The sequence below is a fragment of the Canis aureus genome, chromosome 30, assembly GCF_053574225.1.
Source record: "Canis aureus isolate CA01 chromosome 30, VMU_Caureus_v.1.0, whole genome shotgun sequence".
Classification (NCBI taxonomy): Eukaryota; Metazoa; Chordata; class Mammalia; order Carnivora; family Canidae; genus Canis; species Canis aureus.
In genome coordinates this window covers 4945183-4966988 of record NC_135640.1, presented here as the reverse complement: position 1 = coordinate 4966988, position 21806 = coordinate 4945183, and the positions used below count along the sequence as shown (strand labels likewise).

Sequence of the window (21806 nt, the reverse complement as noted above, 5' to 3'; positions counted from 1 at the left end):
CAGGACCCCTGCAGGGAGCCTGCTTTTCCCTCTGCCTGTGTCTCTGCCTCTCTCTGTGTGTCTCTCATGAATAAATAAATAAAATATTTTTAAAAATGGGTGGGGGGGGAATCCGTGTGTGGCTCAGCAGTTTGGTGCCTGCCTTTGGCCCAGGGCGCGATCCTGGAGTCCCGGGATCAAGTCTTGCATTGGGCTCCTGGCATGGAGCCTGCTTCTCCCTCTGCCTGTGTCTCTGCCTCTCTCTCTCTCTCTGTCTCTCTCTCTCTCTGTCTCTCATGAATAAATAAATAAAATCTTTAAAAAAAAAAAAAAGATCTTTCATTGTTGCAATTTGTTTTCCCAGCTTTAGCAGACTACCATGCAGGTATCTCTTGAAAACAATAAACAGAATCATTCATGCAATGAAATATGTGAATATGTAAATTTCATCTAACATCAGAATTGCTCTCTTCTTTCTAAACATTTTTAAGATTTAGTTAAAGCTGGTTAACTTTTCCATGGTTAAAACTGCTTTCAGGGGCACCTGGGTGGCTCAGTGGCTCAAGTCATGATCTTAGGATCCTGGGATTAAGTCCCGCATCCAGTTCCCCATTGGGAGCCTGCTTCTTTCTCTGCCTGTGGCTCTGGGTCTCTCATGAATAAATAAATAAAATCTTTTTTAAAAACTGTTTTCATTAAAGGTCTTAATGAAAATATTGCTTCATATTTTCAGTACTCTGTTAAAGCTGCTTTGGTTATTAATTTCCAACAATCACTTAGCAGTGTATCCGCATGTATTATTCTGGGACCGGTCAGGAAACTGAGTCACTAAAATATAATAAAGTGTTTAATGAAGATATTGGAGTTATGTTGATGTTGAACACCAAGGGGGGAAAGATTAGGAAAGTTAAAATGTAATTCAATCCAATTGTTGCCTACAGCACCTTAACCTAAAGTCCCTAAGTAGATAGTTCTCAAAGACTTTCTTGGAAACTATTGTAGTTCTCAAAATATCTGAGAAAATTTCCAACAACTATTTATAAGAGTACACAGAAGCTGCTGTCAATGTTTGACCATGTATCTGGCTGCAACCACCTTCAGAGAGTCATTAACCAGCCTTCTCTTCTACTCACCAAACTTCGTGGGAATTCCTCTCACTATCAAACTCTAAAGCCAGATTTAGAGAAGGATATTCTGGGTAATATAGTTCCCTACTTCTCCTTTACATTGAAGGTATTGGAAGTTCATAGGGATGCCAAAATGACAACCAACACTCAAGCACAGTCCATCTTTGTAAACTCAGCATCAAAATACATGACATTGGCTTTGGAACAAGGCAGTATACTGAAAAAACAGTGAGAAGACTATAAGTGAACAAATTTTACTGGGGCTGGAAGGAGGTGGTGAAAGCATCTTGGAAACTAGGAAAAGGGCAGCCCATGTTATGTAGTAACAAAATAATTTGTAAAAGTGTGGTCTCCAGTGACTTGAAAGATAAAATGTGCTTGATGAACTTATGGATCTAGGCAAAATGTTTAAAGTGCCAACTGACAGTTTTTTAGCTGTGTATAATAAGGTGTGGAAAGAAAAAAATAAACTGAAGTTTGCAAGTAAAATTTAGAAGAAATATATGAGTCAGGACTTGCCAAGATAGGAAAACAAAACATATTTCATATCATTGATCTGTCTAGACAGCAAAAGATTCTCGAAGTAAAAGTGGCCTCAGGACAAAGAATAGATCAAGGGTATGCTTGTAATATCATTTATTAAGACTTCAGAAAGCCTTGGGCAGCCCTGGTGGCTCAGCGGTTTAGCGCTGCCTTCAGCCCAGGTGTGATCCTGGAGCCCCGGGATCGAGTCCCACGTTGGGCTCCTGGCATGGAGCCTGCTTCTCCCTCTGCCTGTGTCTCTGCCTCTCTCTATGTCTATCATGAATAAATAAATAAATAAATCTTAAAAAAAAAAAAAAAAGATTTTTCAGGGCAGCCCAGGTGGCTCAGCGGTTTAGCGCTGCCTTCAATCCAGGGCGTGATTCCGGAGACCCTGGATCAAGTTCCACAGGCTCCCTGCATGGAGCCTGCTTCTCCCTCCTCCCTCTGCCTGTGTCTCTGCCTCTCCCTCCCTCTGTGTGTGTGTGTGTGTGTGTGTGTGTCATGAATAAATCAATAAAATCTTAAAAAAAAAAAAAAAAAGACTTCAGAAAGGCTTAAGGGAATACCTAGTAGAGCCCTCAGCTAGTGAAAGGGCTTCTGAGAATCTTAAGGATGTTGTCCCACAGTTCTAATATTCTAAGCAAACCAAAGAGAAGTCTACCTTGTAAAACTATGCATGTGGCATCTGGGGGCCTGTCATGACTTCCAATCAGATTCATAGGGAAACAAAGTTTCTAAAATGAAAAGATTTTCTATAGGCAGAAAATGGGCGGTGAAATTTACTTAACTGTAAATGCAAACTATTTCTCATAAAAAAAAAAAACAAAACAAAACAGGATCTCTCTGAGAGCAGAGTCAAGAGCCCAGAGAAAGGATTCAAGAGCCACAGAGAATTAGGGAACCAGATTAACAAGTAGAAGTGGATCTAATGAGGGTACATTTCTAACCCTCAGAACAGAGCACGTTGACAGCATTTGCCCAGATGGATTCAAATCAGTGTCTGCTATATGCCTCGCATTTCCTCATCTTTTTGAGAGAGAGAGATATGTATGTGTGTGTGTGTTTTAAGTTTATATAAACTTAAATCTGAACACATTCCAAAACTCTACATTTTTGTTCCCTCCCATGTGATATATTTTTGAAGTCACACTTTACATCTTTTTATTGTTTCCCTTAACTAATTATATTTTAGTTAATTTTACTAATTTTGTCTTTTAACCTTCACAATAACTTTGTTATTAATCCAGTACCTTTACTCTGTATTTACCATTTCCAGTAAGATTTTTACTCTCATGTACTTTCTTGCTGTTAATTAGTACTATTTATTTTCAGCTTAAAGAAGTTCCTTTAATATTTCTTATAAAAATGATCTAGTAGCAATGAACTCCTTTGGCTCTTACTTGTCTGGAAAACTCTTTATATCTCCTTCAATTCTAAATGGTAGTCTTGTGAGGTACAATATTCTTGGTTTTCCAACCAAGTCTTTTCCTTCTAGAACTTTGAATATGTCAGGCCAGTATTTTCTGACCTGCAAAGTTTCTGCTGAGAAACCTGCTGATGGTTTTATTGGGGTTCCCTTTTATGCAAACAATTTGTTTTTCTCTTGCTACTTTTAAGATTCTCTCTTTATATTCAACTTGCATCATTTTAACTCTAATGTGTCTTGATGTGGTTTATCTCTTTGGGTTCATCTTATTTGGAACTTTCTGGGCTTATGGAGCTAGATGTCAGTTTCCTGCCATAGGTTATGGAAGTTTTCAGCCACAATTTCTTCATATAAGTTTTCGGCCCATTTATTTCTCTCTCTTCTCCTTCTGGGACCCCTATAATGCAAATTATATTCCACTTGATGTTCCCATAGGTCACTTAGGTTATCTTCATCCTCATAAGTTGTTTGTTTTTGTTTTGCTGCTCTGTCTGGGTGAGTTCCATTGCTTTGTCTTCCAGCTCACTGATCTGTTCTTCTACTTCATCTAGTCTGCTGTGGACCCCTTTAGTTTATTTTTCAGTTCATTTATTGTATTCTTCAGATCTGGGACTTCTGTTTGATATTTTCTATCTTTGAATTTTTCATTGTGTACATCCATTTTTATCCCCAGTTCAGTGACCATTCTTATAACCATTACTTTGAATTCTTTACCAGGTAGATTACTTATCTTCTTATCACTATGGCCTTTTTCTGAGGTTTTGTCTTGTTCTTTCATTTGGAACATATTTCTTTGTTTCCTCATTTTGCCTGACTCTGTGTTTCTTCTATGTATTAGGTGAAACAGTTCTCTCCTTCTCGTTCTTTAAGGAGTGTCCTTGTATAGGTGATGATCCTTCTTATTCAACCTAGCTTTTGGTTGTCTCTCAAACCTTTGTGATTATTTAAACCACCTGATTTATTCTTGATGTGCCCTAGTTGTGGACAGTGTGCCAAGACCTGTCTGTGAGCCAAGGGGAGGAATCTCATTTAGCACCTAGTTTCAGGCTGATTGGAAGTTAGACCCTGAGGCAATAGCTTTTAAATTATGCAGATATATACAGTCATGTGGGACCTCAATCAAAATCCCTTCTAGCCTCTGGACCAGGGGATCTGGAGGTATCCTGTAAGTGATAGTCCCAAAAATTGGGGCTCCAGAGGAGTGTGAAGCTCCAGAGAGGTCTCATCAAGCACTGGAAGGCTGTGGGGGAGGGGCACAGTGCACAAGGATGATTTCTCCCTGCTTATGTTTTGGGAAACCCTCCTTAACTTCTAGTCGTATGGGAAACCTGAAGCCTGTCCCTTAGGCTGAAGTTCCAGGCTAAGAAAACTGATCTTTTTCACAGGAAGCCTTGAGTTGTATTTCAGTCTGCTGTCTATATAGTTCCCTGAGAGAGGTGGCCTGCCAAGAGCTGTCTTCTGATTGTTACATTATTGGGAGCTCAGGAATCCCAGCCCCCTCAATCATGAGGGCCTGGCAGTTAAAGGATCCCCTCTGTATGTACTGCATGTGCCTGCTGGCCTTAGCTAGGAAACCAGAGTGCAGGAGGTGGGGCACTCTTCCAGGTTTCAGAATAGCAGCAGAGAAATGTTTTGACTGCAGGCATGCACGGGCTTCAGGAATGCAGTGGGAAAGTGTCTTGTCTGTATGTGTGCTGACTTTAAGCTGGGAGCAGGAGAATGCTGTGACATTCTGCAGCATCTGTTGCTCACCAGCCCCAGTTAGTCGGGGGCTGGATGTTATAACCACCCAATGTTTTAACCGGGGAACTGGAGAACACTACAACCACTCATGCTCACCTGACCCCACCAGGGAACAGGGAAGTGCTGCAAACATCTGGGCTCTCCAACTTCTAGAAGGCAGCATGACAGCACTGCAACCACTCACCCTACTTGTCTTAGCAATATAGCAGAAGGATGCGATGTCTAAGCTCACCTACCTTCACAGGGTAGGTGAAATGTGCAAAGATGGTGAAATGTGCAAAAATGGTGTCCACCAGTGCCTCTGTATCCAGGGAGAGTTTCAACTACCTTAAGCCCCTCCAGAAGATGCTTTTAGATTAGCAAATGAATCTCCTTCACATATAGTCTAGGCACTTTTCAAATTGCTTTTCTCTTGCTGGGTCTCAGGACAAGTGAGACCACACCTGAGCCCACTCAAAGGGAAATCTCAGATTTCTACATCACTTTGGGTCCCTTAGATGTCTAAGTCAGAAGTTTAGAGGCTTATCTCTCCAGTACAGATCCTATGGGTTAGGTACCTAATGTGGAGCACCAACACATTTCTCCTCCAGAGGAAGAACCAGACTGGTGAGATCCCCACCCTTTTGTGTATCACCACACCAGGGATGGCTTTTTGGTGAAACAGTATCTCTGCCTCTTCTACTTGTCTGGATGTGGTCTTTTTTAATTCTTTGGGTTTTTTAAAGATTTTATTTATTTATTCATAGAGATGCAGAGAGAGAGAGAGAGAGAGGCAGAGACACAGGCAGAGGGAGAAGCAGACTTCATGCAGGGAGCCTGACTTAGGACTCAATCCAGGGTCTCCAGGATCACGCCCTGGGCGCCGCTGCGCCACTGGGGCTGCCCTTTTTTAATTCTTTGTTGTGGAGAAGCAGTTTTTCTAATTTTCAGATCTTTTTCAGAGGGAAATGATCCATATATAGCTGTAAATTTGGTGTGTCCATGGGAGGAGGTAAATTCAGTCTTTCTATGCTGCCATTTTGCAGAAGTTCACACCCTGTGTTTATACACCTCTGCTTTCCCCTGTACCTTAAAAGGCTTTCACTGGTATCATTAATCACATGGTATGATTAATTCTCCCTCATTCGTTTTTCTAGGACACTATATACACCTCTATTATGCCCTTATTGTATTGTTTTGTTGTATTACAATTATATGTTTGGCTGTTTCATTATTGTGTTAGATTCTTAAGAACAATGTGTTGGGCACCTGGGTGGCTGAGTCAGTTAAGTGTCTGCCTTTGGGGATGCCTGGGTGGCTCAGCAGTTAAGCACCTGCCTTCAGCTCAGGGTGTGATCCTGGAGTCCTGAGATCGAGTCCCACATCCACTCCCTAAGAGGAGCCTGCTTCTCCCTCTGTCTATGTCTCTGCCTCTGTGTGTGTGTGTGTCTCATGAATAAATAAATAAAATCTTAAGAAAAAAAAAAAAAAGAGTGTCTGCCTTTGGCTCAGGGCACATAAGGCTCCCTGCTCAGCGGGGAGCCTGCTTCTCCCTCTGCCACTCCCTCCCCCTCAGCCCCACTTGTGTTCTCACTGTGTTAAGTAAATACATAAAGTCTTAAAAAAAAAAAAAAAAAGGACAACGTGTTGTTTGCTGTTTTGTTTTGTTCAGGGATATGTTTGTTTCTTGCCATATTTTATACCTAACAGATTAATCAGCACATAAATAGAACTCAGTAAATATCTCTTAAAGAAATATAATGAGAACACAAAGTATCTAAATTAGAAAGGCAGTAAAAAAAATTTTTGAAAACACTATGAATACATTTCTATTGCAATTTACATATTTAGACATAGTCACTATCCTAAACATCCTTATCAAGAAATAAGAGGTTCATTGTACTGGATATTTGCCTGCATTTGAAGATGGTTGTTACTCTATAACAAAATCTTTACTTTACAAAAAAAAAGTAGTTACTTTGTAGATCTCATTACTAGAACAGAGTTTTTAAGTAAAATAATAAATTTTTCACTGACAGGAAAATGGTGATTAAGGGAATGGGTTTGTCCTAACAATTATTTATGTTGTCATCATAGAGAAATTTGTTAAACTTTGGTACCTCAGTTTCCTTATATATGAAATGAGAAATAATAATTGCTCCTAACTTGTGGCACCTGGGTGGCGCAGTCAGTTGAGCCTTGGATTCTTGGTTTTGACTTAGGTCTGATCTCAGGATCGTGAGACCTAGCCCCACATTTAAGATGTAAAAAAATAGGAATCTGATTGGAGGTCATGTATGAATTAATGAAGGTATATGGCTTACTGAAATTTTAATTATAAGTGGCAAGGAAAATAAAACAAAAAGAAAAAGAAACCCAATTGTGATTGTTTACATTTGTTTTCCCTTTTTTGTTGTTGTTGTTTTTGACAAAAACAACTATCAGAAGATTAGTTTTCTAAATTTAATAATGGGAAGATTTCTTAGAAACCACAATAAATTTTATATAATACATTTTTATTTTTTCTTTAGCATTAACTACCATTTTATTGAGCTTAATTTAGATGCTATGATATGATTCTTAGAGGATTCAGCTGAATTATTAAATAATCCACCTGCTAATTTTAAGTTGGTTTATTTACCAATAGAATTCATTTTTATTATGAAACCACATATAACTATTTCCAAACAGTTTCTCTTTTTCAATATTCTATTCAAAATGTTATTTCAGAATTATTTCTGGAAAGACTTTTATGTCAAAACTCTTTATCAGGCAAATTAAAGTGGAAAGTTATTTTTGCTTATAATATGGAAAATGTCATCACTTTTAAATCAACTCCTATAATACTAAATAAACACAAGATAAATTCCCTTGGTACTAAATAATAAACTAATTAATTAAACAGTAAATAAACACTGTTGGAAAGAATTAACTGATCAGGAAAATATTTAGTTTTTAATTGACTACTTGGTACAAGTTTTATGATGAGAGAATGGCAGCGGGGCAGGGGAGAATTAGACGGAAGGTAGAAACTAATTAATCTACCATGTTTCTAATATGTCTAACTGGCTTGGAGTAAACATTTCATCTGTAACCATTGACTGCCTAAATGTATTTCAAGATAAAATAGCTAAAGACTATGAGATCCATTGATATAGCAAGGATTTTCATAACAATCCCAATGGTACAGCTAACCATACCATTATGCCTCAGGCCCTATGACCCAGTATGGGTTTAGGAAATATGGTCATATGACCTAACTCATATAGCAGAAATTTCAGAACTACTCTCAATTGAGAGGAACTCATAGATGCAATAGCAGTAAAAGAATTAGACAAACAGTGAGTAACAGCCATGTTGGGTTCTCCCAAAAAACCTCACTCCCTGGACCAACAGCAGCAGCAACACCAACACCTGGGACCTTGTTAGAAATGCAAGTTTGAGGGGTGCCTGGTGGTTCAGTGGTTGAGCATCTGCCTTTGCCTAGGTCATGATCCTGGGGTCTCATCAGGCTCTCTGAGGCAAGCCTGCTTCTCCCTCTGCCTATATCTCTACCTCTCTCTCTGTGTGTGTCTCTCATGAATAAATAAAATTAAAAAAAAAAAAAGAAATGCAAGTTTGAGGTCCCAGTTTTACTGAATAGCTAGCTCCAAAGAAGGGGAGAGGCAGTAATCTGTGTTTTTTCACAGTCTTCTTGATGGTACTGAGGAAAACAAAAGCAGAGAACCATGGGTTTAGAATTTCTAAGGAAACTTTAGCTTCCACTCTTTGGAGCTTAGTTGCCCTTCACAAACAGGTAAGTGTTGATACAAATAATGTAGATATATAATGCCTTCTCAATTACACACAGGACAATGACTCATTTTCTGAGTAGTAGGTGTTCACATTTCTTGTGCCACTCAATTTGCTTAGGAGCAAGCCATCAGCATCTGCCTTCAATGAATATTGGAAAATAAAAATTAAATTTAGTACTGATAACCAAACACAGGTAGAATACTAGATATGCTGTACCTCAAGGCTTTATTGTACACACACACACACACTTCATAGGAAGCGATATAATAATGTCAAGTATTTTAAAGTATTGTTTTATGGTTTTTAAAGTATTGTTCCAACAAATGAAACATAATCACTTTAAAGTAAAAATAGGGATCCCTGGGTGGCGCAGCGGTTTGGCGCCTGCCTTTGCCCCAGGGAGTGATCCTGGAGACCCGGGATCGAGTCCCACATCGGGCTCCCGGTGCATGGAGCCTGCTTCTCCCTCTGCCTGTGTCTCTGCCTCTCTCTCTCTCTGTATCTGTCATAAATAAATAAAATATTTTAAAAAAATAAAAATAAAAAAAAATAAAAATAATTTAAGTAATATGGAAGTACAATAATAGTTATAACTAAGAATAAAGTTTCAGATTTCTGTCTTCTCTATCTTTTCTTAAGAAATACTTAGCTGCTGGGCAGCCCAGGTAGCTCAGCGGTTTAGCGCTGCCTTCAGCCAAGGGCGTGATCCTGGAGACCCGGGATCGAGTTCCGCATCAGGCTCCCTGCGTGGAATGGAGCCTGGTTCTCCCTCTGCCTGTGTCTCTGCCTCTCTCTCTCTCTCTCTCTGTCTCATGAATAAAAAAGTTAAATCTTAAAAAAAAAAAAGAAATACTTAGCTGCTAAAGAATTATTTAAAAAGAGGGATGCCTGGGGTGGCTCAGCAGTTGGGTGCTTGCCTTTGGCTCAAATCGTGATCCCGGGATCCGGGAGGGATCAGGTCTCACACTGAGCTCCCTGCATGGAGCCTGCTTCTCCCTCTATGTCTCTGCCTCTCTCTCAATCTGCGTCTCTCATGAATGAATAAATAAATTAAAAAAAGAAAGAAAGAAAGAAAGAAAGAAAGAAAGAAAGAAAGAAAGAAAGAAAGACTGATGTAAAACAACACAAACTTTAAAATACTATCTTATAAAAAAAGATTAATCCTATTTCATTACACTCCAATTGCTCTTGTTTGACTTATAATTAAGCAATAGCATGGACGGAAGCAAAAATTATAAGACATGTTTGAGTGTCCTCTTTCAGAAGTAGTTATATGGTCTAAGCTCACAATGGTGACTTGTAAAGAAAATAATTTCCATTTCAGAGTGGGTGCCATTGTAAGCTCTCCAAGCTGGCAAGTTCACCCTGTTAAGTGAGTTACTTGGTCATATATGTCACTGTATTAGTGAGCAGTGTTTCATGGCTATTTGACTCCAACTAACTTTATTTCATCTTTTTAAACCAAATGAACTACTTATATTCACAAAGACTTCTAAACACTTTGACATTTTTCTAATTTCATAAAATGATCATAGAACGCTAGGGATATACCAAAGATATTTTTAATTATTTCCCCTTTACAAAAATTCCTTTAGTCTCCATGAGCCCAATGATAATGTCTGCAACACAACTGAATTAAGTACAGAACTGTTTATGATTTTTGAATACTGCCTTTACTATGATATTTTCTTATATTATATTACATAATGCATACATATATACTAATGGTATGTGCTATTAAACTTTTTCTGAAGAGATAAGGGAAAACATAGCTAGGATTAATACAGCTTTTAAATGCAATTCTGTGATGGTAAAAATTTTACTGAATAATAGGTTAAGTTTTCTCATAAAAATTGTTTAATTTGAGCTGTATTTGAAGAAATGTTTTGAAAGTTACTGTTTGTTACTGTTCTCATTGGAATTTTTTAATCAAATGAAAAGAAAAGAAAATCTATAATCTTAACTCCCATTTCTTTTAATCCATAGAATATTCTAGGAAAATATATACATATACTTTTTAAACATTTATTCTGAAAGGGAGAGAAAAAATTTTGAACACTTCTCTGAATTGATTTTCTCTTCCTTTGTTACAGGTATCCATTTTTTCAGCTATATTAATCTTTTAATAAAAACCCCAAAAATGGATTTCTTAAACTCATCTGATCAAAACTTGACCTCAGAAGAACTGTTAAACAGAATGCCATCCAAAATTCTGGTGTCCCTCACTCTCTCTGGGCTTGCATTGATGACAACGACCATCAACTCCCTTGTGATTGCTGCAATTATTGTGACCCGGAAGCTGCACCACCCAGCCAACTATTTAATTTGCTCCCTCGCAGTCACAGATTTTCTTGTAGCTGTCCTGGTGATGCCTTTCAGCATTGTGTACATTGCCAGAGAAAGCTGGATTATGGGACAGGTGGCCTGTGACATTTGGCTGAGTGTTGACATTACATGCTGCACGTGTTCCATCTTACATCTCTCTGCTATAGCTTTGGATCGGTATCGGGCGATCACAGATGCTGTGAAGTACTCCAGGAAAAGGACTCCCAAGCATGCTGGCATTATGATTATAATTGTTTGGATTATATCTATTTTTATTTCTATGCCTCCTTTATTCTGGAGGCACCAAGGAACTAGCCGAGATGATGAGTGCATCATAAAACATGACCACATTGTTTCCACTATTTACTCAACATTTGGAGCTTTCTACATCCCATTAACATTGATTTTGATCCTCTACTACAAAATATATAAAGCAGCAAAAACATTATACCACAAGAGACAAGCAAGCAGGATTGCCAAGGAGGAGGTGAATGGCCAAGTCCTTTTCGGGAGTGGTGAGAAAAGCACTAGACTAGTCTCCACACCCTACCTGCTAGAAAAATCTTTATCTGATCCATCAACAGACTTTGATAAAATTCATAGCACAGTGAAAAACCTGAGGTCTGAATTCAAGCATGAGAAATCTTGGAGAAGACAAAAGATCTTAGGCACAAGAGAACACAAAGCAGCCACTACCTTGGGATTAATCTTGGGTGCATTTGTAATATGTTGGCTTCCATTCTTTGTAAAAGAATTGGTTGTTAATATCTGTGAAAAGTGTAAAATTTCTGAAGAAATGTCCAATTTTTTGACATGGCTTGGATATCTCAATTCTCTTATAAATCCACTGATTTATACAATCTTTAATGAAGACTTCAAGAAAGCATTCCAAAAACTTGTACGATGCCGATGTTAAAGAAGTTTATCATTAAAAGGTTGGGATTTCTTGAGAGGAATACCTAAATGAATGCTGAGTGATAAAACATTTCACCTTTTAGAAGGAAATACAAACTGCTAAAATTATAAGAATATAATTCATACTTTAATAGCAACATGAATATAAACTTATTGAGTAAAACATGTTTCTTTTGACCATTATTCTAGAGTACTCAAATGAGAAGATAACTTCTCTCAAATGAGAAGATAACAATATTTCGCCTATGCAATGTCCCTAAAAGGCTAACTAGAAGTATATAATTATTAGTAGTAGCAGTAGTGATTTTCCAGGTTTATGGCTTATAATAATTACAGAAGAGTGTTAATTAATAACACCTATAATTTCTATATCATCCTATGGTTTCATTATACAATTCTATTATTCTGTAGAGAAGATGATTCACCACAAAGCAAACATTTCTCTACCTAACTACTTCTGTCCCCTCTTCATATTATCCTGGGAAAGAAAGGAGGTGGAAAGGAGCAAACAAGAATTTCTGTGGCGCCTGGCCAGCTCAGTCAGGAGAGCAGAAGACAGTGTGATTTGTGATCTCAGAGTTGTGAGTTTGAGCCCCATGTTGGGTGTAGTGATTACTTAAAAATAAAAATTCAAAACAACTAAACAAAAACAAGGACTCCTAATATGACTGGAGGGAATGTCAAAGTCAGAGATTGATATTGTCTTTGTATTTAGATAGTAAAGAGTAATCATAAAATGAGTTAGGCACTGCAAAATAATTCTGAATACAGAACTTGTGCACATTTAACATATTCTTTGTTCAAAATGAATTCCTAGAATGATATTTTCTTAACCATGTATTACCAACATTTGAAATCAAAACATCACCCTAGTAACAGTAACTCAAGAGGATTCCAGAGGAGATGTTCTAATTGCCCCATGTTTACGTAGGAATCAAATTTAAGGCACTAAGTACCCTAGGTTACTCACCATATTATATTCCTAATATCTTTTTTTAAATGTAAAAGAGATTTCATTTCTGTTAATGTTACAAAGCTCAGTTGCTGGGCAGCCCTGGTGGCTCAGCGGTTTAGTGCTGCCTTCAGTCCAGGGCCTGATCCTAGAAACCAGGGATAGAGTCCGGCGTCAGGCTCCCTGCAGGGAGCCTGCTTCTCTCCCTCTGCCTGTGTCTCTGCCTCTCTCTCTCTCTCTCTGTCATGAATAAATAAATAAAATCTTTAAAAAATAATAATAATAATAAATAAAATGTCAGTGATATTTTACACTTCAGAAGTTTCATACCTTCAGTTTAAACATATATCCCTTTTACTAGAGTGAATGTTATAGGAATTCTTAGAACTTTCCTCTGACTTTCAAAACATCTCTAGTTTTTCAATTGATAGAAATCAACAGCAAAGATTCATATTATGCTAATTATAAATATATGTTTTGTATATCTCCCGATCTCTTCACTAGTTCAGTAAGCCAAAACAGTTCATAAGTTTCCCTATTTATTATCTTACTTATAGAAGAATTAAAAAATAAAATAACCATGTTTCTGAGATTTCATTTCATTTGAACCAGCAAGTTGATAGATTGCCTTTTGGAAGGCATAACATCAGCCAAGATCATTTCAAAAACAATACACTCCTTTTTTAAGCTACACTTTTGTATTTTTTTTATTTTATTTATTCAAGTAATTAACATATATGTATTATTGGTTCCAGAGGTAGAGTTCCATGACTCATCAGTCTTATATAACACTGAGTGATCATTATATCACGTGCTTCCTTAATGTCCATCACCCAGTTACTCCATCCTCCCACTCCCCTTCCAACAACCCTCAGTTTGTTTCTTATACTTAAGAGTTTCTTATGATTTGTCTATGTGTATTTTAAATAGTCTTTCCTTGTCAGGTACTTAAGAATACATTACATTAATTTTTTTTATGTATCTATGACACATTACTTCAACCTAACAAATATTTACAGAGTTCTCATTCTGTATAAGGCATTGCGATATACTATATGGAAGGTACAGAAAATAATGAAATAGTCTCTCACCCTTAACACATTTACAATTTAAAAGGTGAAACACAACAGGGAGCCTGGCTGCCTCAGTCAGTAGAGCATGCAACTCTTGATCTTAGGGTCATGCATTCGAACCCCACACTGGGCATAGAGCTTACTTAAAAAAATAAAAAGATGAAACAAAGAGACAAATGAACACTATAATAGAAAAAAAAAACAAAGATCTGGATTGGAAGTTGTTTGCATAATCATGATGATTGAAAGGAAAAGTTAATCATATCTCATTGAGAAAAATCAACAAAATTTCATAAAGAATGTATCTAAAATAGATAATAAATAGCGTTTGAGTAAGAGAAGTGGAAAAGCATCATCAGGAGTGAATCCTGCCAGTATTTCATGAGTCTTGTTCATGAAATAGCATGGCAGCTATTTAGGACAAAAGAAGAAATCAAAAGAGAAATTGGCCATTATTGTGGCTGACTTTGAATGTCAGAAAAAGAAGTTTATAGTCAATTTGGTTGTCTGTCAATGAGTGGTTATCGGTGCTTTTTATTTTTTTTTTTTTTGGTGCTTTTTAATAAATAGAAATATCACAGGTGTAGATTAATTCTTTTAAAAGTATGTATACTTGAATTGATTTGAGCAGAGAGGGTACCAGTGATTATGACTTCTTGTTAGTAAGCAAACCAGTAATTGAAGCAAGGGGTGAAGTTCTGAACTTAATCCTGGCAGTGGGAATGTAAAGAAAAACAGAAGAGACAGAAGGAAACAGAATCTACAGGATATAGCAAATTTTTTTCTTGACCTTTCTCACTTAAATTTGATCCTGTGACTTATTTATTCAAAGACCTGGTAAAGAAGAAATAATCTGTTGAATTAATATATTTACACCCACCTCAGAAACATATTTAGTTTATACTGGGAGACACAGCCTATTAATCCAAAGGAGTACATGTCCAGCAGAGTAAGGCTCACCCAAATAAACATACCACCCTCTACTCTGAGCTGGACTAAAGCTCAAATCCAGGGAAATAATGCTATCAAGTGATAGGGAAGTTAAATCTTCCCTCAGAGCTCAGGGAGTATCAAGTTTATTATTTCTGTGTGTATGAAATCATCTTTAATCCAAAAGAGCCATAACACATTATAGTACTTATCACTTCATCTTTGCATCTCCCCCCATGCTGAAGGTACAGATCATGCTATCCCTCATGAACAAATGTAAGTGATTTCTCTTTGATCTTTACATGGTAGGTAATATCAGGGCTAATAACCTGCCATTTTCTCATTAAAAAGAAAAATGAAGACCCCAAATGGCATCACTTAGGCCAAGTCACCTAACTGAGGTGTAATACCTAATCTAATTGCAGGTTCAACCTTAATCAGAAATGTTAAATATTAACTCTTCAATCAGGAATTTTCTGATAAGCACCAATGAGGTAATCTGTCACCTGGGCCCTCTATGACCCCTAAAGGAATATAAAGTCATCTGCACGGTAAGGCCCCTTCTCTTCCCCTAAAGTAAAGTGACCTAGCCTGCTACAATCCTTTTCTTTTACTAATAACTTCCTTTCCCCACTTTTCTTCCTATGAAAAACTTCCATTTTGTACAATTCCTCAGAGCTCCCAATTCATGAATCACTTAATAAAGCCAATGTGATCTTCAAATTTACTCAGTTGAATTTTTGTTTTTTAACAGTACTTTCTTTGAAATTTATGAAGAACAGATGACACATAACATGATGTACTTCCCTGAATGTATAGAATTTATTCTCTGTGAAAATTTCTCAAGTAATTGAAAGCTAAAGATTTTCACAGAAAAAGAATATTTTTCACATCTATAACAAATATAACAATATAATAATGCATATATTTAACTGATAAGGTAGAGAAAGAAAATATAAATATGATAGAAAGTGGCTTACCATATTAGATAATATGGTAAAATTCCTGCTACAATTTCAAACATACCAGCACTAGAGACATAAGTGGAGGTGCTATTGCTGTTCTGCTTTTTCTAAATATTTTCAAATAAAGGACATATATAAAAGGCAAGGACAAAACATCAAAGGAAGATAGGAAGTCAAACTACTAGATACTAAATTCAGTTCAGTACATCACTATGTACAAATCATGTTTGAAAACCCACTCCTGCTTATGAAGCACCATCTTCACTTTACTCATATAGGAATATGGATGGCATGGCCTACCTTAATAGTATCTTGCTGTTTTGTTTCACAATAGGTACACAGGATCAAATTTAAAGTACAATCAGTTTATCCAAGCACTGGCAGTTGATGGGTCAATCTTTAATGTAGGACCTATTTCCATTTTGTATCTCTAAAACCGAATTTCCTTGCCCTTTTCTGATGAAACTAACTTTCCTGCCCACCCCGATTCCTGTGCTTCATGGTGTGCATGTTACCTGCTTACAGTTATGTCAGTTCCCTTAGTAGAGCATAATCTTCATATTCTTTAGCTCAATCCTAAACTTGTCCTTCTGTATACAAGAGTTGTGTGTCAGAAAAACAAAAAAATGGAGAATTAATTGGAAGCCAATTCCTGGAAAATGTCTTGCTCTACCAAATATTGATGTGAAATGTAGGGGTTCAAGAGTGAATGATCAAGAAAGAATTCTTGAAAAAAAAAAAAGAAAGAAAGAAAGAATTCTTGAGATGTCTTTGGTGCATAAAAGGTGGTTTTGTAAAAGCATGAGGATGGGACCCATGAGCAGAAAGAGCTGCACTGGGGTTGTGAGGGGCCGCTGATTATATAATCAGTTTCAAGTTGGGAAGGGGTTAGGGATAGTGTACGTTTCAAGTGTAAGGAATTTGGAAGAAATTTCCAGGACTCTGAGGGGCTAGCTATTATTAGGATAAGGTCTTTTACTAGTGTCTAGTAAAACCTTAGTCATGAGACCCTTCAGATGTGTATCAGTGGGCCATACGTTTGGAGAATGATTGCTAACAAATATCTTGGAGGATGTAGAGATAAAGGAAGTTTTCAAAGGGATTTTTATATGTTAAATAAGATTTACATGATCCTGGAGGTCAGGCTAATGCCAAGCTAAGGCTGCCTTTTGCCTCTAGGAAAGTATTAACATTGAGGCAGCTGAGTTCCTAGAGGAAGGTCACTCTTCCTGTCTCGACTACTTGTCAATGAGCTGTTAAGTTGTAAGGAAATTTAATTTTTTTCTATATTTTATTTCTTTTGCCTTTATTCTCCACTTCAAAAATGAAAGCAGAGGTGCTCATATGCTTCTTGCTGACATGTTTTCCTCTACATCAAGGAATGAACGGTTTCCTCACAAATTTAAACAAGAGCTTTTTTGACTTACAGTCAGAGAATCAGATTTGCTGTATTGCGGTAGCAAGGACTGAAGGATTTTTCCTTGTTATACTCTAAAGTCCTTCAAAAATAATCATGTTCAATTCAGAATGTGTCCACATTCTTTTGTTTCAGAAAATTTGTGTCTAATATCCTCCAATAACTCAAATGATTACATTCAGGTCTTTATTCATCAGAAAATATTTCTAAAGGCAAGTTAGTATTTCTGTCACGAATAAAGTGAATATTTTCTTACGACACCGTGGTAATTTTTCTTAGTCTTATGAATCAAAATGCTTTCTCCATTATTTAAAATGAAGTCATTGTTGAGAGAAATATTTTCCAATATTATAAGAAAAGTGTGGTTATTGATATAGAATGTCTTCTTAAAAAAAAAAAAAAAAAGAATGTCTTCTCTGTATAAAACATGGCAGTAGTACTTGAAACCCACCTGGGAAGGATAACAATTTTTCAGAATTTATACTGTTTAGGCCAGAAATCATAAAAATTCTGAGGAAAAAAATGCTGCATATTATCTTCATCAATAATAACAACAATGTCTTGTCCAAGCAGCCTTTCAGTAAAGCTGGCATTTAGTCACAAGTCTGATTTCTGCCTTGGAGAGTTTCCATCTCTGCAAGGGCAGCTAAAGGACCTTATTGCTTTATGTCTACACAGCAAAGCTTGCTATGTCTTTCTTCCTATGCTCACCAATATCTTTTTCATTATGTTCTATTAATAGTCCTCATTTATATGTAATTAATATTCACTCTTAAAAAGTTACTTATTATATCACCATACTTTTATATTAAATCATTAATTATTATAATCTATTATATTGCTGGGTCTGCTGCCTTGGGATTTCCTCTACCCCAACCCATTTAATAAAGAAAAATTTTACTCATCCCCACACCCCTCCACAAACATACATATCAACAATTTCCTCCTTGTGTAGGTTGTCTTGGCTAGGACTCAAGTGGATCTGTGACCCTATTAGAAAGAGAAAGAGAGAGAGAGAAAGAGTGTGTGTGTGTGTGTGTGTGTGTGTGTGAGAAGGAGACTCTGCAGATGTTAAGAAGTACTAAACTGAAAAAAAATGTTCTCCTTAGCACAGCACATGTTGAACTTGAAGATGGAGGAGGAAGAGGAGGAAAGGGAGATTTTTTTAACAGAAAGGCAGAAGAGGGGATCCCTGGGTGGCGCAGCGGTTCGGCACCTGCCTTTGGCCCAGGGCACGATCCTGGAGACCAGGGATCGAATCCCACGTCGGGCTCCCGGTGCATGGAGCCTGCTTCTCCCTCTGCCTATGTCTCTGCCTCTCTATCTCTCTGTGTGACTATCATGAATAAATAAAAATTTTTAAAAAATCTTTAAAAAAAAAAAAAAGGCAGAAGAGTACTACTAATACCAGATTTATAAAACCAGTGTTCATAAGAATCACCTGAGAGGGATTCCTGGGTGGCTCAGTGGTTGAGCATCTGCGTTTGGCTCAGGGCATGATCCCAGGATCCAGGATCAAGTCCTGCATCGGGCTCTGTACGTGGAGCCTGCTTCTCTCTCTTCCTCTACCTCTCCCTCTGCCTCTCTCTCTCTCTCTCTCTCTCCTCTCTCTCAGTCTCTCTCTCTCTCTCATGAATAAATAATAAATTCTTTTAAAAAAAATCACCTGAGATGCTGATGGCAGAGTCCAAATATTCTAAGTGTGTGAGTCCAGAGTAGAGCTGCCAAAACCTGAGTAAGATTCTCAGTCTAACAAAAGTGGGGCTAGAGCTTTCCTAGAAACCACTGCTTGAAAGCCCCTAGCTAACTGTTTTGTGGAACAGAGTTAATAACTCAAAATGAAATCTCACCACCATTTCACTAGCAGAGGGCCCATCAGAATCCAGAAAATGACTTTGCTACTACATGAGAAGAGCCTAATCCAAAGCTGATCAGAAGTAAAGTCACATCAACATTGCTGGGTGTACTGTAAAGCATTCATTTAGGAGGTAAGGAAACCTATTAAAATCTATTTTTAATCAGTATGTTATTTAAATTTTGTGAGGGCAAACATACAAGCTCTTTGTCACATATGAAGCAGCGATTTAGAGGAGTAGAAAACTCTAGATTTGAAATCAGAAAGGGCTAAAATGGAAGTCCTGATTCTGTTCATCATTACCTTGATGCTGGGCAAGTTTCATTTATCCTTCTTGTCTCATGATAGAGTTAAAGGCTAAGGAGACAGAGTAAAATAAAGCCAACACTCCTGAAAAATGCTGATGGACTACAAAATGCAAATTAGCATTATTCTTCTCCTCCATGGGAGGTCTGGAATGAGTCAAAGCACATTTGACATGGCACACCTACATTGTCCACTGCCTTTTTCTGAGTCTGGGGAGAATCAAGTACTTGATGGCCTCCTGTTCCTGACTCTCCCTGGAAGCTCTATCCTGAGTATAGCAGTAACTCCCAACAGCCCTATCTGTAGCTCTAGAAATGCTGCCTTGCAGGGCCCCCACCTTCTTTGCTCTTTCCCGGCATTCCTCTTACCAAAAGCCTGGCATCATCAAAAACGTTTTGAACTTTCTAAAAGGATGCAATACAATCCTTCTGCCCTATTAAAATTGTAACTACAATTATTCCAGCATTAATTTTCAGGATTAGAGTTTTATTCTAATCCTTTAAACACTACAGGAGAAATTTTAATTTGAAACGAGAATTCTAAGTTGATGAAAACAAGACTGGAGGCTTAATTTTTGGCTCTATTGAGTATAAGAAAAAATTACTAATTTATAATAAGAATATTAAAATTTAAACTACTCAATAATGGCTTCCTATGGTTTATTACACTGCATTCAGACTCTCTTGCTTGGCTTTTTAGGCCTGAATATTAATAACAAAGATACTCTCTAGAAAACCTTATTTCTGCTTATCCTACTGAGCCCCAATAAATGCTCTCTTCTTAACCTGGGCCTCCTTTCTTCCCTGTCCTCACAATGTGTCTGCTCATTCTTGCCTCCATTGCTTTTTTAGGGGTTTTTTTCCCCCCTCACACCTGAAGTGCTCTCTACTTCCTTGATGTTTAAACAGCTTATCATTCAAAGCACAGAATAAATTCCATTTCCTCCTTAGACTGAATTTGTATTCAGTTTCAATATTGTAAAGACACAGTATTAGGGCACCTGGATGGCTCAGGGGTTGAGCGTCTGCCTTTGGCTCAGGTCATGATCCTTGGGTCCCGGGATCGAGTCCCACATCAAGCTTCCCACAGAGAGCCTGCTTCTCCCTCTGCCTGTGTCTCTGCCTTCTCTCTCTGTTTCTCATGAATAAAAAAAATAAAATAAAATAAAATAAAATAAAAGACACAGCATTGTCTTCACTAATTCCTTATTTGTCTTTAATATCACTAATTTCTTCATGAGTGTTTGATTTTTATATCAACTGAATGTAGCAGGTTACTTAAAGGACAGATGTTTATTTCTTTATATTCCTTCTATACTTGGGTCAAGTATTTTTAAATGCTGATCTTTTCTAAGTAAATCCAGTCCATTTCACTGTGTACTAGTAACTGAAATGTAATTAACAATTGATTTATCTTTATTTCTAAAGTTAACAAAAAGAAATCCCAGTGGATTTCTATTAACAGGAAACTGAGAGGTAATGTGTGTTTTGTTAAAAATAGAAAACTAATCCTTGTTTTTCAATTATTAGGTTGTATATTACTGACAATAAAATAATGAAATACATAAAATTCATAGAACACTGATTTTTTGGAAATATCTATGCATAATGATAATTTCAATAAGCTGTTTGGTAATGATACATTTTAAATCATATATGCACTATACAAAAATGCTTTAAATTACCTCTTTCAAAAGAATATTTTTTTAAAGATTTTATTTATTTATTCATGAGGGACAGAGAAGCAGAAACACAGGCAGAGGGAGAAGCAGGCTCCATGCAACGTGGGACTCGATCCCGGGTCTCCAGGATCACACCCTGGGCCGAAGGCGGCGCTACACTGCTGGGCCACCGGGGCTGCCCTCGAAAGACAATATTTCAATTGCTATTCTAAAACACATACAAATAAATACACTTAATCATATTCAAGTTCAGTTATCAGCTTTCAGCCTGCCTGAAGTAAAATCATTCTTCTTCATATACCCTCCTGGGCGCCAGCCCCATTCTGTCTCACAATTTGTATGTGGATGAAAAGAGGATAGTATTTCAGAAAAGAAAATATCTCTCAGTGAAGTAGAAAATGTAATATAATCTTCAGCTCAAAAAGAACAATTCTTACTTCCTAGAGAATTCTAGAAATCATTCTGTATATTTTTAAAAGCTGGAGAAACAACATTTCTTCAGTTTCACTTAGCTCAAGCATCCTAAAGGAGGTAATAAGTAATTGGGGCTCACACCCACCTCACCATCCTGTATCTGGCATGGCTGTCCTTGGATTCACAAACTCTCATTTTAATTACATACTGCTTAAAAAGGGGATAAAAGGTGAATTATAAGTTCATATTTCTATCTCTTGTGCTTTCATTTGTGCTGACATTTCAAAATATAAAACAACACAACAATGATGTTTTGTGTTAGGCTTGATTTTCATTTCTATTATATGTTCCTATTAATCTAAAAGTTTAAATTCTATTTACTCTACTTGTCATACAAAA

General features: G+C 37.1%; 1 protein-coding gene across 1 annotated transcript in view; it reads left to right on the top strand.

Annotated features, from left to right (window-relative positions):
• The window catches only part of HTR1F (5-hydroxytryptamine receptor 1F), a 159802-nt gene extending 143302 nt beyond the window's left edge, over window positions 1–16500 (top strand). The window contains exon 2 of the mRNA XM_077878747.1: window positions 10668–16500. Within this exon, the coding sequence (XP_077734873.1) occupies window positions 10715–11815 (1101 nt within the window). The 5' untranslated portion in view covers window positions 10668–10714 and the 3' untranslated portion in view covers window positions 11816–16500. The remainder of the gene's footprint in view (window positions 1–10667) is intronic.
• Window positions 16501–21806: the final 5306 nt, after the last annotated feature.